The sequence below is a fragment of the Phaseolus vulgaris genome, chromosome 3, assembly GCF_051622355.1.
Source record: "Phaseolus vulgaris cultivar YP4 chromosome 3, ASM5162235v1, whole genome shotgun sequence".
In the NCBI taxonomy this organism is placed as follows: Eukaryota; Viridiplantae; Streptophyta; class Magnoliopsida; order Fabales; family Fabaceae; genus Phaseolus; species Phaseolus vulgaris.
The window spans coordinates 6511315-6525002 of record NC_143500.1 but is presented as its reverse complement, the minus strand read 5'-3'; the positions used below and the strand labels follow the sequence as shown (position 1 = coordinate 6525002).

The 13688-nt window shown below is 30.0% G+C and overlaps 1 protein-coding gene and 1 pseudogene across 2 annotated transcripts; one reads left to right on the top strand and one right to left on the bottom strand.

Moving 5' to 3' along the window:
- Positions 1-4135: 4135 nt before the first annotated feature.
- On the bottom strand, positions 4136-6773 carry LOC150028640 (nodulin-26 pseudogene; annotated as a pseudogene).
- Positions 6774-8324: 1551 nt separating this feature from the next.
- On the top strand, positions 8325-11317 carry LOC137806352 (putative UDP-arabinopyranose mutase 1). Of its 2 annotated transcripts, XM_068606404.2 has the most exons (4): positions 8325-8704; positions 9977-10227; positions 10375-10543; positions 10783-11317. In XM_068606404.2, the coding sequence occupies exons 1-4, from the start codon at positions 8381-8383 to the stop codon at positions 11128-11130; spliced, it is 1092 nt and encodes a 363-aa protein (XP_068462505.1). In that variant the 5' UTR covers positions 8325-8380; the 3' UTR covers positions 11131-11317. The 2 variants fall into 2 exon arrangements, with proteins under 2 accessions (XP_068462505.1, XP_068462504.1); XM_068606403.2 differs by having other exon boundaries at positions 9977-10543.
- The last annotated feature ends 2371 nt before the right edge of the window (positions 11318-13688 follow it).

Sequence of the window (13688 nt, the reverse complement as noted above, 5' to 3'; positions counted from 1 at the left end):
TATAATGATAACTCCACTCCCATGCATAACTATACAAAACACTCATAACTTAACCCCACATAACATACTAAGTAAATATCTAAATGTTATAATATTATATAAACAAATTATTAATAAAAATTTATTCTAATTATTTTCTTACTATAATTTCTCAAAAATTTCAAACTTGAAAATTATAAATAAAATTGATAATTATTAATTTTATGTTATAGTTCACAGACTAAAAAATATATTTAACCCAAATATAATCAAAATAATAATAATAATAATATTAATTTAAGGCATTGTTGATTCCATTTTCAGTTTAATGGATGGAGGCCATTTCCCAAGTGGGACACAATCACCTTTCAATCATATCCTTGTTCTTTCTTCACTTTATATTTCATCAATCACTTTCCTTCATGTGTTTTGCTTCTCTCTTATTAAATTTTTAACTCACATATTTATTCCAACTTTCTTTCTATCTCTCTCAATTTCTTTACAAAAAAAAAGATACTTATTTATATTTAAGTTGGTCAAATAATTTTTTTTTCTCAATTTTAGGTCTAGAGAGTACGAAATCTCAAATACATTTTGGTTATAATATATATATAATTAAAACCAGCAAAAATAAAATAAACATTATAAAAATATAAAGAGGGAAAAACATAGTGTGGTGTGTTAATGATTCTTTCTCTCTTTTGGATTTTGGTTTCCATTTGAAAACAAATTATAAAGTGGGATACTTGTCACACATAGAAAGCTAACTAAGTGAAGAATCGTATGAGACGATAACATTTTCCTTTTTGGTAAAAAACAAAATCATGGTAAAAAACAAAATCACGAAATAACATTTTCAATCTTCTGTTTTTGGTTACACTAAATTAAGGATAGGAAACAAATTAATAGGTTGAAACGTAATTGGCTTCTTACATGTTGGTGCATATCCAAATGTTGTCCAATCTTTAATTGTTAAAAATGTTTAGAGCTTCATTTAGAAACTTATAGTGATCATCTTTCAAACAAAAACACAATTAAGTATGATCTAATGGAAATCACTTTTATATAAAAAAAAATTCTTAAAAAAACAACAATATCATGCAAATATTTTACACATTATATGAAAGTGAATATTTATATTAAGAAATTGTTTAATTTTAAGCATGAAGCTTATTATAAATATACCTTATTTGTGATCTTATTTTCTCACACATTGCTTTGTATATATTGAAAGGAGGCCAACAATATATCCTTAAACTTATAAAGATAATATATATTGAGTAAAATAACTAGTATGGAATTATATTTTGACTTAATTAATCTGTGAAATAAATTAATAGAATTTTTTTAATAATCTTATTTAATTTGATTAAAGTTATTTTTGAAAAAAATGTCGGTGATTTTTAATGAAATTTGTGTCACATATATTTGATAATTAATTTTATTCTATTTTTGTTCAAAATATATCCTACTATTAATTATAAACGAAATATTTTGTTTCTTTTGTGAGTGTGAGAGGAATAGAAATTTAATTAAATATGTAACTAATGACAGGCATATCTTTGTAATTGAATATTATTAAAACTATTTACAATTATACCAATAATGAAAATTTAAAAATAATTTTCTAATGAATTCCGATAACTGATGCGTGCGTTTCAAAAACATATCGACATAAATGATTAAATTAAAACACGTCATTTGTATCAATTATGGACATAAAATCAAATTCGATTAAAGATCAATGATAATTAAAATTATTTCAAAATTAAGTATTATTTCAGAAGGGAAATGTTTTTAAATCTAATAGTTAATATTAAATTTTAAAATTCAAATAAAAACTAATTAAATATAAATAAAAAGAAAAGAAATTTTTAATATTTAATACTTAAATATAATTAAAACACCTAATACTCAATAGCCACATCATTATTCCCTCAATAAAATAGATTAAGAAGTTATTCCATCTTAATATCGAGTTTTAAATATATAATTACATTCGAAGACCGAAAGATATAATTTTGTAGCCTATAATATTTATCTTTGAATCGAATAAGATTATTTTTGGAAAAATAATATTTGTTATAGTAATTGGATAAGACTAATTTTGAAAAAGATATTTGTTATAATGTACCAAAACCACACATAGTTTAATAAAAATAATGAGCATTTTATTTTGAAAAATTTGTTATTTAGGATTAGAGGTATACGAACATATCTGTTATAAATATATAAAACTTTTGACTCTAACTCGTTTAGTTTTCAAACTTTATAAATTTTATTGTAGACTCACGAACTAATCCTTTACCTTTCTAAAAAAATTAATTTTAGTTTTATTTTTTAATAAACATTAGTAAGTCAAATGCATACACAGAAACATTATATTCATTTTATATCCATTTTATTTAGTAGTAACAAAATGTCACTAAATCATAAAACCTAACACATATCTCTATCACACAAATCACATCATTGTTGAAATTTAAGCTTAAACATTGAGTGTAGATATAATAGAAGATGGATAGATGTATCAACTTAAAGAGGTACTTAAAGAGGTGTTGAAAAAACCAAAATATATAAAAGAGAAGAGAAAGCTTGCAATACCTTTATGGATAAAAGTATAAAACAAGAACAAGATCCACTTCAAAGTAGAAAACATATAGATTATAAAAAAAAAATAAAAGAAAAAAGTCACCTTTAGAGAGATTTTCAAAAGATAAGTGCAATAAAGATTTATTTGTCCAAAAAATTCTTCGGGATAATAATCAAAACAAGAGTTTCAAATTCTGAAGACACTTAGAGTATTTTCACATAACAATTTGCATTCAATATTCAAGTATAAATTTTTATAATAGATGAAACCTTTATTTACTGATTTTAGAATTGGTCCTAAGAGTCATGAGGAATAGGTATGAAGTAATGTGAGCACAAGAATAAAGAATCCTAAGTGTGATCACAAAATTAATGATTGGACTAGTGTGAATACAAAACTAATGATTACATCTAATGTAATTATTAATCTGAAGTGTGATCACAAAACTAATTATTACATCTAATCTAATGTAAACACTAATCCTAACAAAGCAATTTACATTCAATATTCAAGTGTAATTTTTTACAATAGATGAAGCCTTTATTTATAGACTTTAGAATTTTTTCAAAGAGTCACGAGGAATGCGTATGAAGCAATGCATGTGAACACAAGACTAAAGAAACCTAAGTGTGCTCACAAAATTAATGATTACATTGTTGTGAACACAAGCCTAATGATTATACTAAACTAACTATTACATCTAATGTGAACATTGATCCTATGATTACACAAAGTTAACTTTCTTAATGATGTACTTAACACATGTGGTGTCCAATTAGTTAGGAAGACATGTAAAATAGTTACAACATTCGCATACACTTGAAAGTGAAAAGTGAAAAAAGTTACAACCATCACATGCACTTGAAAGTGACAAGTTGAAGGAGTTACAATCACTACATGTGCTTAAAAGTGACATATGAAAGAAGTTACAACTTTCACATGTGACTTTCTAATCTTTGGTCGTTCATCTTTGGTATTTTGGGAAATTCTAGAGTATTCCTAAATCTTCTAAAATATTGTAGAATCTTCTAAAAACATTACAAATGATACTTTTTCTTATTTTTTTTTCTTTTGAATATTTCTTGTGTAAATTTTCCTTTGAATTTATTTCTAATTTATTTACCTTTTATTCTTCTTGTTAGGACTCATCGATCATCTTCTAAATTCTCACTTCCTCCTTCTTGATTTATTTCTTATTCATTCATAATCACATCAAATGCATTAAACATAATCTTAATTTCATTATAAACTAATAGGGCCAATTAAACAATCTATTCTATAAATATCTAAGTCAAGGATAAGCATAAAAACCTTTATAAATATCATATAATCCACATTATAAATATCCTTACAAGAACCATATTCAAACCAAAGTCATTTTAAACATCAAAAACATCAAACCAAAGTCATTTTAAACATCAAAAACATCAATTGAACCAAACCATTTGAAACAAAATAAAAAATAAAAAATCCAACACATGTTCATAAAGACCTTTTAGGATTCTCTATGTTGGGGTGAATCTTCCACTCACGTTTCAAGACTTATTAGACTAACCCTTGATATCATTCCTTGCATTGTGCATTATTCTTTGATAATTTCTTGATTGATTTATGTTTGACTAAGTTATTAAAGGTTTAAGGTTGGATAAGTTTGAGCTATATAGTGATCTTAAAGGTAAGAGTAAGGCTATGGTGAGTGAAATCATGATGGCTAAGTTAGGAGATGGTTTCTTGCGTTCTTAATGTGCTCCTGAGTTCTAGCTTGAAGGAGTGATTCCTTAAGATGTATTGAGATCTAGGGTGTTTTTTTTCTTGAATTTTGATCAATGTATTGGTCGAGTTTGACAAATAAGAGAGTTTGTGTGGAAATCTATATGGAGGTATTCCTTTGGAAGAATGATTTGTGAGATAATCTTGGTGGAAGCATGTTTGGTATTGGTCCTGTGAGGTGCAATCCCGTGAAGTGTGATTGTGTGGGGCAGCGATTGTGTGAGGTACATCAATTGTTGAGCGTGGTGCAGTTTTGTGTGTAAGGTGCTCCTTTCTAAGGTTAATAATGGTTGCACCTGACATAATCGTTGCATCTCACACAATCGTTGTTCCACACAATCGCACTTCACATGATTGCACCTCACGGGATCACACCTCACAAACTCACTACTTGCCACACTAATTGCAATTAAAAAATCCTAACCCTAATTGCAATTCTAAAAACCCTAATCTCCAATTGATTTTCACTAATCCTAACCCTATTTTTTACTTTCATGAACTTTAAACTTCAAGGTTGGACACAAAAGTTCTTGTGGGTATGCATTTGTTTAGAAGAAAAATTCTCTATAAAATAAATAAACAAATGCAACACATAAAGTGATCTTTTAAGTTTAAAGAAATTCCAAATGCATTTTATACTATTAGACAAATCATGTAAGAAATTATTACTTTGATAAGTTACATCACCTATAGATGAAACATGTTGTTAAACATGTATATAAAACGAAGGGCACCACGATCAATTCACAATTGCCATCCTGACTTTTCTATGGTTTCTCCACATTACAGTGAGAAAGGAAAAACCAACATTTACACCTTTCCTTACTCACATTTTCTGTATTTCATATGCATTATCTGTCAAGTAATGAAAACAACACAACCTTACTCATTAACATTTTTTTTTATCAGCAAAGAATTAATTAATATTAACGGGACACTTAAGGGGTGTCCAAAAACCCTTATATACAAAAGATACAACAACAAGAGCACACACTTGGGCATAGCATTACTAAAACATATACTGCCAAACCACAACCATTAGGCTGACCCAAGTCCCAGACCCCCAAGTCGTGTTATGCATCTCATCCCTCACCCATAGTGCATTAATTTAATATTTCCACTTTAACAGTTTCCAACCACCACCTCCCACTTCATGATTTACCCAACTCCTTAGAGCCTTAGTGCACTTCAGTCTTCCCTTATACGATCCTACACAATTCCTCAAATCTTATAATCACAACCCAATAACCCTTATCTGTTTTAACAGATTTTCTTCAAGTTTCCCACCAACTCTGCATAACCTCTCACAGGTTCCCACTCCCTCCAGCTACTACCTATACGTTTTTTCGTTTTGCACTGCACATTTAGTTTATACTTGCATAAAAACCAGCTCAACACAACATAGACATAGCAAGATCATCCCAGTAATTACATTCACCTTGGCCAAGTCGTTCCCACCCCCAGCTCTGTAGACCTGTGCACCATCCACAACCCCAAACGTTGGAGACACTAAATATATCCATATTCCTCTGAATTCATTGTGCACCAACGCAGGGCCTAAACTTCTTGTTGGGTTCATTGATGCTCCTGTGATTGGTCCTGCCAACCTCACATTCAACAACACGGTGGCCCCAATGGCAATCCCTGCCAACTCACCGATCGCTCTGTTATCAGTGACAACCCTAGATATGAAAAACATAAGGAAAAATGTGATTATGAATTCAACCACGAAAGCTTGGGCGTGAGTGCCAAATGGAAGTGTTCCTGAAAACTGCTTCCAAGGAACCCTTTTGGTGGAGGCAAAAGCAATGGTGACAACAGGATTGAAATGGGCACCAAAGATATGACCAACAGAGTAAACGAGCACCGTCACAACTAGTCCCCAAACAATTGATATCCCAGGAAGTGTTACCACATTTTCTTTGCTCTTATTCACAACCACTGAAGCACACCCTGCGAATATCAAGAAATACCTGCCCACCACCTAAGCTACCAACTTAGCCAAGTTGTTTCCACCCCCAGCTCTCAGCTTAATACTGCCACTTTCCTTTCCACCTTTCACTGCCTCGTAACATCTATTTTATGATAAATCTACTCTGCCTTCTAGTAACCCCATGCTCCTCACCTCACTACTCTTAATACAATTAACTATGCAGACACTGAACTGAGTTAATGTGCCATTCTGCTAAAGAATAGTTGAACGAATGTAGTTTGTGTTTCATCCATAACCACGCTTTGATTTGGGCCAAGTGGAAAATTTCTTCCTCATCAACTACCCCTTGTTTGAAGACTATTACTCTTTAACATAAAGCAGTATAAATTTTTTGTCCATTCTTCTACTTTAATATCCTTATTAAAAATGGTTTAAAATTTGATTTCACACTTAATTTTTTTTTAAATAGAAAAGGTTTTAAAAACACATGTGACCCATTTTCTTATAAATTATATACAATAACCATTCCTCAAAATTATTAAATTCAGTGTTTAATGTAAGTATTGCTATTAACAATATATTAACATTTAAAAAAAATTCTCATTAATTTCTTCCTTTCAATGCATAAATAATTATGTTTATCTAAGGAAAATTGATTTATTTTAATAACAATTTTTGTTAAATAATATTATTTTTTAATATCCTAATATACAACTCTAAGTTGAGTTTTCATTCGAATTTATAATAAATAATCTATACTCTAAATTTCAAATTTTTTAGTAATACAAAATTATTTTTGATTACTGATAATTTTCTCAAAAACTATTAAATTTAATTTTAAAATAAAGATATATATGATAAATTAAAATTAAAAATTAAAAATTAAAAAACGCCTTTAAAAAACTCAGAATAGTCTCTCACTATAAAATACACTTAAAAGTATTTTTATTTACACTTTGTTTGAATTTCAGAAAAATAATAAAGAATAAAAGATTGGAGAACTAAGTGAAAAATATAATTATTTAAATTAATAAAAATAATAATAAGTAATAGTAAATAAATAATTTTTTAATGGTTTAATTGATATAAAAAAGTAAAAAAAATAAGTTAATTTGATAATTCACTAAATGACCAAATGTTTCATGATAAAAATGAAATTTTAAACCTTTACAACTACAAATAAGACAATAAAATTAATAACTTCACATATTTATTAGAAGAAAAAAAAATCTGAATCACGTGAATTTCCTTATCTTTATTTAAAAATGCCTTGATTTAAGCCTCAATAACCTATACAAAGCAAACAAAAAAATTTAATGAATTTGATATTTAAAAAAAGAGGTGAAAAAAAGAAAGAAAAGAAAAAACCCCATAAATTTAATGTTACAAATTGAAGAATATCTTTTTATATTTATTGGAACTCACAATTTTTTTTTTCAGAAAAGAAGTTAAAAATGTATATCATAATTAATTATTTTATGTTTTCAATTAAAGGGCCATAACCTCCCATAGTCTATTTATTATAAAAAACCTACGAGGACTTGATGATGATTTTTTTTTTTCAATTTTTAAGGACACCAAATATAATAATTACAAACAAATAAAGTAATTCAGATAAAATTAAATAGTATTACAGTAAATCTTTTATTTCTACAATTATCTTCAATTCAATATTCTTTAATTTTTTCCTTGTTTCTCTTTTTTTTCTTCATCAATCTTTCTTTCTTTTTCCAATGGAGCAATAAGCTAATTGTTCTTATTCTGTTCACAGATTTCACAAGATATTGTTTGTTTTTAGAAGAAAAAAAAAGCTCAAAATGAGTTGTAAAAATAAAATAAAATTGGAGATCGGTTCATTAATAGCTCCATAATTTACTTAATTAAACAAAATGATGCAAGATCTCACTGTTTTTCGTCTTTTTTTCCTTTTTTTCCTTTTTTCCTTTTTTTTTCTTTTCTTTTTCAAACACCACCGCGTAACATTTTCCCTTATATATTCATCCCACACACCTAGCACAATTAGACAGACACACAGATTCACACTTGCTGCGTTGAAAACTCAACACAGTCTCCTTCTTCCTCCCTTCTCTTCCCTTTCCTCTCCAATGGCTGACCCTTCTGCCAAGCCCGTCCCTCTGCTGAAGGATGAGCTCGACATCGTGATCCCCACGATCCGCAACCTCGACTTCCTCGAGATGTGGCGGCCATTCTTCGAGCAGTACCACCTCATCATCGTGCAGGACGGTGACCCCAATAAGGTCATCAATGTCCCCGCAGGGTTCGATTACGAGCTCTACAATCGCAACGACATCAACAGGATCTTGGGTCCCAAGGCCAATTGCATCTCCTTCAAGGACTCTGCTTGTCGCTGCTTCGGCTACATGGTCTCCAAGAAGAAGTACATCTACACCATCGACGACGATTGCTTCGTAATTATAACCTACCCATCTCCAGATTTTTTAATTCTTGTACCTCTTTGGCTGTGATAATCGTGAATTTGAGTTAAAGATGTGTGCTTGCTTGTGGGTTTTCTGATGGGTTGGGAATTCTGTTTCTTGATTTAGTTTTATAGTGGATTTGTTTATGTTGGTTTTTAATTTTGGACTTGAAAGAATGTGGGTTTGACTTAAAGTTGCAAGCTTGCTGGTGGGTTTTATGATGGGTCGGGAATTCTGCTTCCTGAGGTTTTGAAGCCTTTTGTTTTTCTGATGCGTCTGTTTCGTTAAATTTTGTGCATTTCGACTTGGAAAATTGAGGGGTTTCGGTTAAAGTTGGATGCTTGCTTGCGGGTTTTCTGATGGTATGAGGATTCTGTTTTCTGAGATTTAATGCCTTTTCTTTTTGCCGTGGATATTGTTTCATATTCATGCGGTTTATTGATTTCAATTATTTGGTTTTTTAGTGTGTTCTTTACAAGGGCTTGGTAGGGTTTTGAAACGGGGCTAGATCTAAGTGTGGATTTGATTTGTTGACTGAATGAATGGTTGTTGTTTTTCCATTTGTTATAAGTATTCGTGATTTGTCCTGTGTTTGTGTGTGTGCGTGTAACCTTAACGATCTGTTGTTTTCACTGTTGTTAGAGGTTCCTTATTTGGTTGTTCTCTCGTTTGAGATTGGAGTGTGTTTGGATCTAGAATGACTGGTTTTGAAAATGGGTATGATTCTATGAGAATAGTTTACTTGGGTTTGGGTGAATGCGATTTAACTGTTATGGTAATGACTGGGTTTTGATTTTTCTATGAATTAACGATCTTTTTTATTTTATTTTTATTAATGCAATAGAGTGAAATTGTTTGGTCATTGTAATTCAAATTAAAAAAGTTTTCTGAACTTAATAGTTGGATTTTTTTATATCGCATTTTTGTGACTCAAAAGTTGATTTTTGATCGAATACAACTAGATCTACAAACTGTTGACATTAATTTGTGTTTTTTTTTTCATGATTATGAGACAAAGATTCTTTTCTCTTTTACCTTTATTTTGGCTTTGGGGACATAATGATTGCCATTCAAATTGAAGGTGGATCTTGTCTTATTGTCTCTGTTTCCTTTTCGTATGAGTCTGAATTTCAAATAAGGATTGAAATAGTGACTCTCGTTTGGTTATTGCTGTCAGTAAAGCCTTTGTTCAAAGAATGTTCTATGTTCAATACGAATTGTAGGGATTTTTTTTTTCTGAGCATCTCCTGTTTTCATGTGTAGGTTGCTAAGGACCCTTCTGGAAAGGACATCAATGCACTTGAGCAGCACATTAAGAATCTGCTATGTCCTGCCACTCCATTTTTCTTCAACACCCTTTATGATCCTTATAGAGAAGGTGCTGATTTCGTCCGTGGATATCCTTTCAGTCTTCGTGAAGGTGCACCCACTGCTGTTTCTCACGGTCTGTGGCTCAACATACCTGATTATGATGCTCCAACACAACTTGTCAAGCCCCGAGAGAGGAACACCAGGTATCTACTATGTCATTTTACTGTTCAATTCTGGTACATGAAACAATTTTCAATCACACGACAGTGTACAAAATTAATTTTGTTCATGAAAAGTTCATACTTCTTAGTTGTTCATAGCCTATCTAAATTAGTGAGTGTATATTTCAGGTATGTTGATGCTGTTCTTACCATTCCTAAAGGAACATTGTTCCCCATGTGTGGTATGAATCTGGCCTTCGATCGTGAGCTGATTGGACCTGCTATGTACTTTGGACTAATGGGTGATGGTCAACCTATTGGACGATACGATGATATGTGGGCTGGATGGTGTGTTAAGGTATACCCATCACTTGTCCATTTTCTGTTACCATTCATATGTTCATTTTGGTATATGATTTTTGTTCTGTTTTCATCTTTTTAGTCCATGATGCTTTCACCAATAGTTGTAAAAAGTGTCAAACTTATCCAGCAATTACATTATTGTCACATTGTTATATGAATGAAAACAATGTGATATTTCAGAAAACGATTTCTAACTATATTATCATTTGTTTTGAACTCGTGATGAATTTGCAGGTTATCTGTGACCATCTGGGGTTGGGAGTGAAAACTGGGCTTCCATACATATGGCACAGCAAAGCAAGCAACCCATTTGTGAATCTGAAAAAGGAGTACAAAGGCATCTTCTGGCAAGAAGAGATCATTCCCTTTTTCCAAAGTGCCACCCTCTCAAAAGAAAGCACCTCTGTCCAACAATGCTACATTGAACTCTCCAAGCAAGTGAAAGAGAAGCTTGGTGCTGTTGATCCCTACTTCAACAAGCTTGCAGATGCCATGGTCACTTGGATTGAAGCTTGGGATGAGCTTAACAACAACACATCTGAAGAAACTTCTTCAAAGCAACCCAATGGGGCTGCCAAGTAAACCAACCTAGTATAACCTTTTAAGGTTGCGGACTTTAGTTTTCGTTGGAGTAGTTTCTTTCTTGTCAGTTTTACTTTACTATCATGCTCATCATTATTTTTTTATAATGCAAGATTGTAGACCATTTTATTCATGTTTATGTCATCTTTATCACTATTTTTATATATTATATTATTCTTATCATGCTTTTTCTAATGTTACATTTTCTGTGATTTAGTTATGCAGACGTTGTTGCATGTTACTGATTTTAGAATTAATTTTCTAATCAGAATTTATTAAGTTTCACGAGTTTTCAAATGCCTTCATGCGAGTGCCAGCTTTGTGTACTGCCGACAGATCTCATCTCAGAATTCTGATTTCGATCTGTTCATTTTACCAATTAAAATATTTAGATATCATGTGAAGTTTCGTTTACCAACTATTCTCCACATTGCTTGAATGTTTCCAAAATTTGACTATAATGTATAAAGGAAATTAGTTTTGATTAGAAAATTAAGAAAGTAAATGATTAAAACCAGTACGCAAAGCTTTAAAAGATACTATTTAACTCGAATAATGATTCATTTTAACATATTATAATTCTGAAATTCAATAGAAAGAGAGTAATTTTAAAAAATGCTATTGTTTAAAGTTTTCAATGGTAATTAAATTTTTTCCATGTTCTATTTCAAAAGGATTTACTCGTGAAATTCTACAAATTATAAAAGATCATTCGAATAAAGATTAAAAGGAAAAAAAAATAATTTTCGTAATTAAAATAGAAAAGTAATTTGTTTGCATGTGTGGGATCCACTGGCTTCCTGCAGAACTTTGGTTGTGTGATGATTTAAATTCAAAATTAATTTGAATTTCAGGGAATTTTCCATTGTCGGTGTCGGTGTAGTTTGTCTTCATTTTTTGTTTTTGTTGTCTCTACCTTTGAATTTTGCATCATGTGAATGTTTTGAATTCAGAGATTGAAGAGAAAGAAAGCGAAGGACAATTGAATTGTAGCTGTTTGGATTTGGAGCAACAAACAATTTCCTTTTTCGTAATAAAAGTGGTACATATATTATCTATGTCTTCTTTTTTTTGCTGAAACCATAATTTAAGTTTGACTCATAGAATTACATAATACTCTTTTTATATGATTATTCAACACAGTGAGACTCAACCATGTTAAGAACCCATGTATGTTGAAACAAATTGAAAAGTTGTACATAATTGTGGTTGTTTAGTTTCTTTATGTTTTGTTGAAATCGAACAAGCCAATTAAGACCGTTATCAGTAATAGTTTTTTTTTTTTTTTAAGTATTTAATTTTAGTGTATTCAAGTTCACATGGTAGACATTGATATGAACTTTGATCGCATATCAGTGTGAGATTTGATTTACCTTTGATATTTTTTGTTATCATAATTCAGAGGTTAATTACTGTTCACAATTAATTGAAATCAAATGGAAGTTATTTATCGTTCACAATTAATTGTTGGAAGTTTTGACTATCTCGTCGGTGATTTTTTTTTTTTTTTATCTCTGTTTAAAGGGGTTTTCCACCTATAAAATTCTGGTATCATTCTCATTTTTCTTGTTACTTTAATTTCTCATAATCTTTGGTTGAAATTATAACGCTTCCACACATGATATTCCTACAACTAGGTTGACACTTAAAGTTCAATATCATAAAAAATCTAAAAATAAAAATAAAAAATACAAAAATATGGGAGATGAAACTAAATTGATGTTACAAAAATTTATAACCAAATTCACACAAAATAAAAATATGAAAGTTAATACCTATTAAGAAGAAGTTTAAACTAATAAAAGAAAGTAAAACATTAAATCAACTAAAGTCCAATTTATTATTAATTTCAAAGTTAGCCAAATTATTCACATATGAATTATGTTCACAAAAGATGCGAGACACTTGAAAGTCCATAACTTCATAATTTTTCATGCATTTTTATCTATCTCCCTTTAATAACCAATGGAATAAATTCATGACAAGAGAAAACTTGACAAATCAAAGTAGAATAACATTTTAACTACAAACAACTATAATCACGAATCATAACATTATTTATAGTCAAGATAACACCCATAAGCTCACCATATAAAAAGATTTGTTCATACCCAGATAAGAAGAGAAATCTTTTGTGTATTCTCCTAAACTCCTTCTCAAAATACCACTATAAGTAGCATGCCTAAAAATTCACTACTTGTATCCCAAGACTTAAACTCATTTAAAATTATTTATCTTAATTAATCAATTGATTTGGTGTTATACAGATTTTATTTATCGGTTCTTCAATTTTATAGAACCTAGAAGCAATAAGGAAACAATAATACAACAACAAAAAATAGTATGATTTGGAAATAATTCTCTTAATTTGCAAGAATTATCGAAAAACAATAATAAAATAAAATGAAAACAACAATCACAAAAGAAACACAAATATTTTTAATGTAGAAAATTCCCGTAATGTGAGAAGTAAAAGTTCACAAGAACAAGCCATCCAATCAAACTCCATTAAGATCAAATAACGATACTAAAGATTGAAATCAAATGAAAAAATCAAT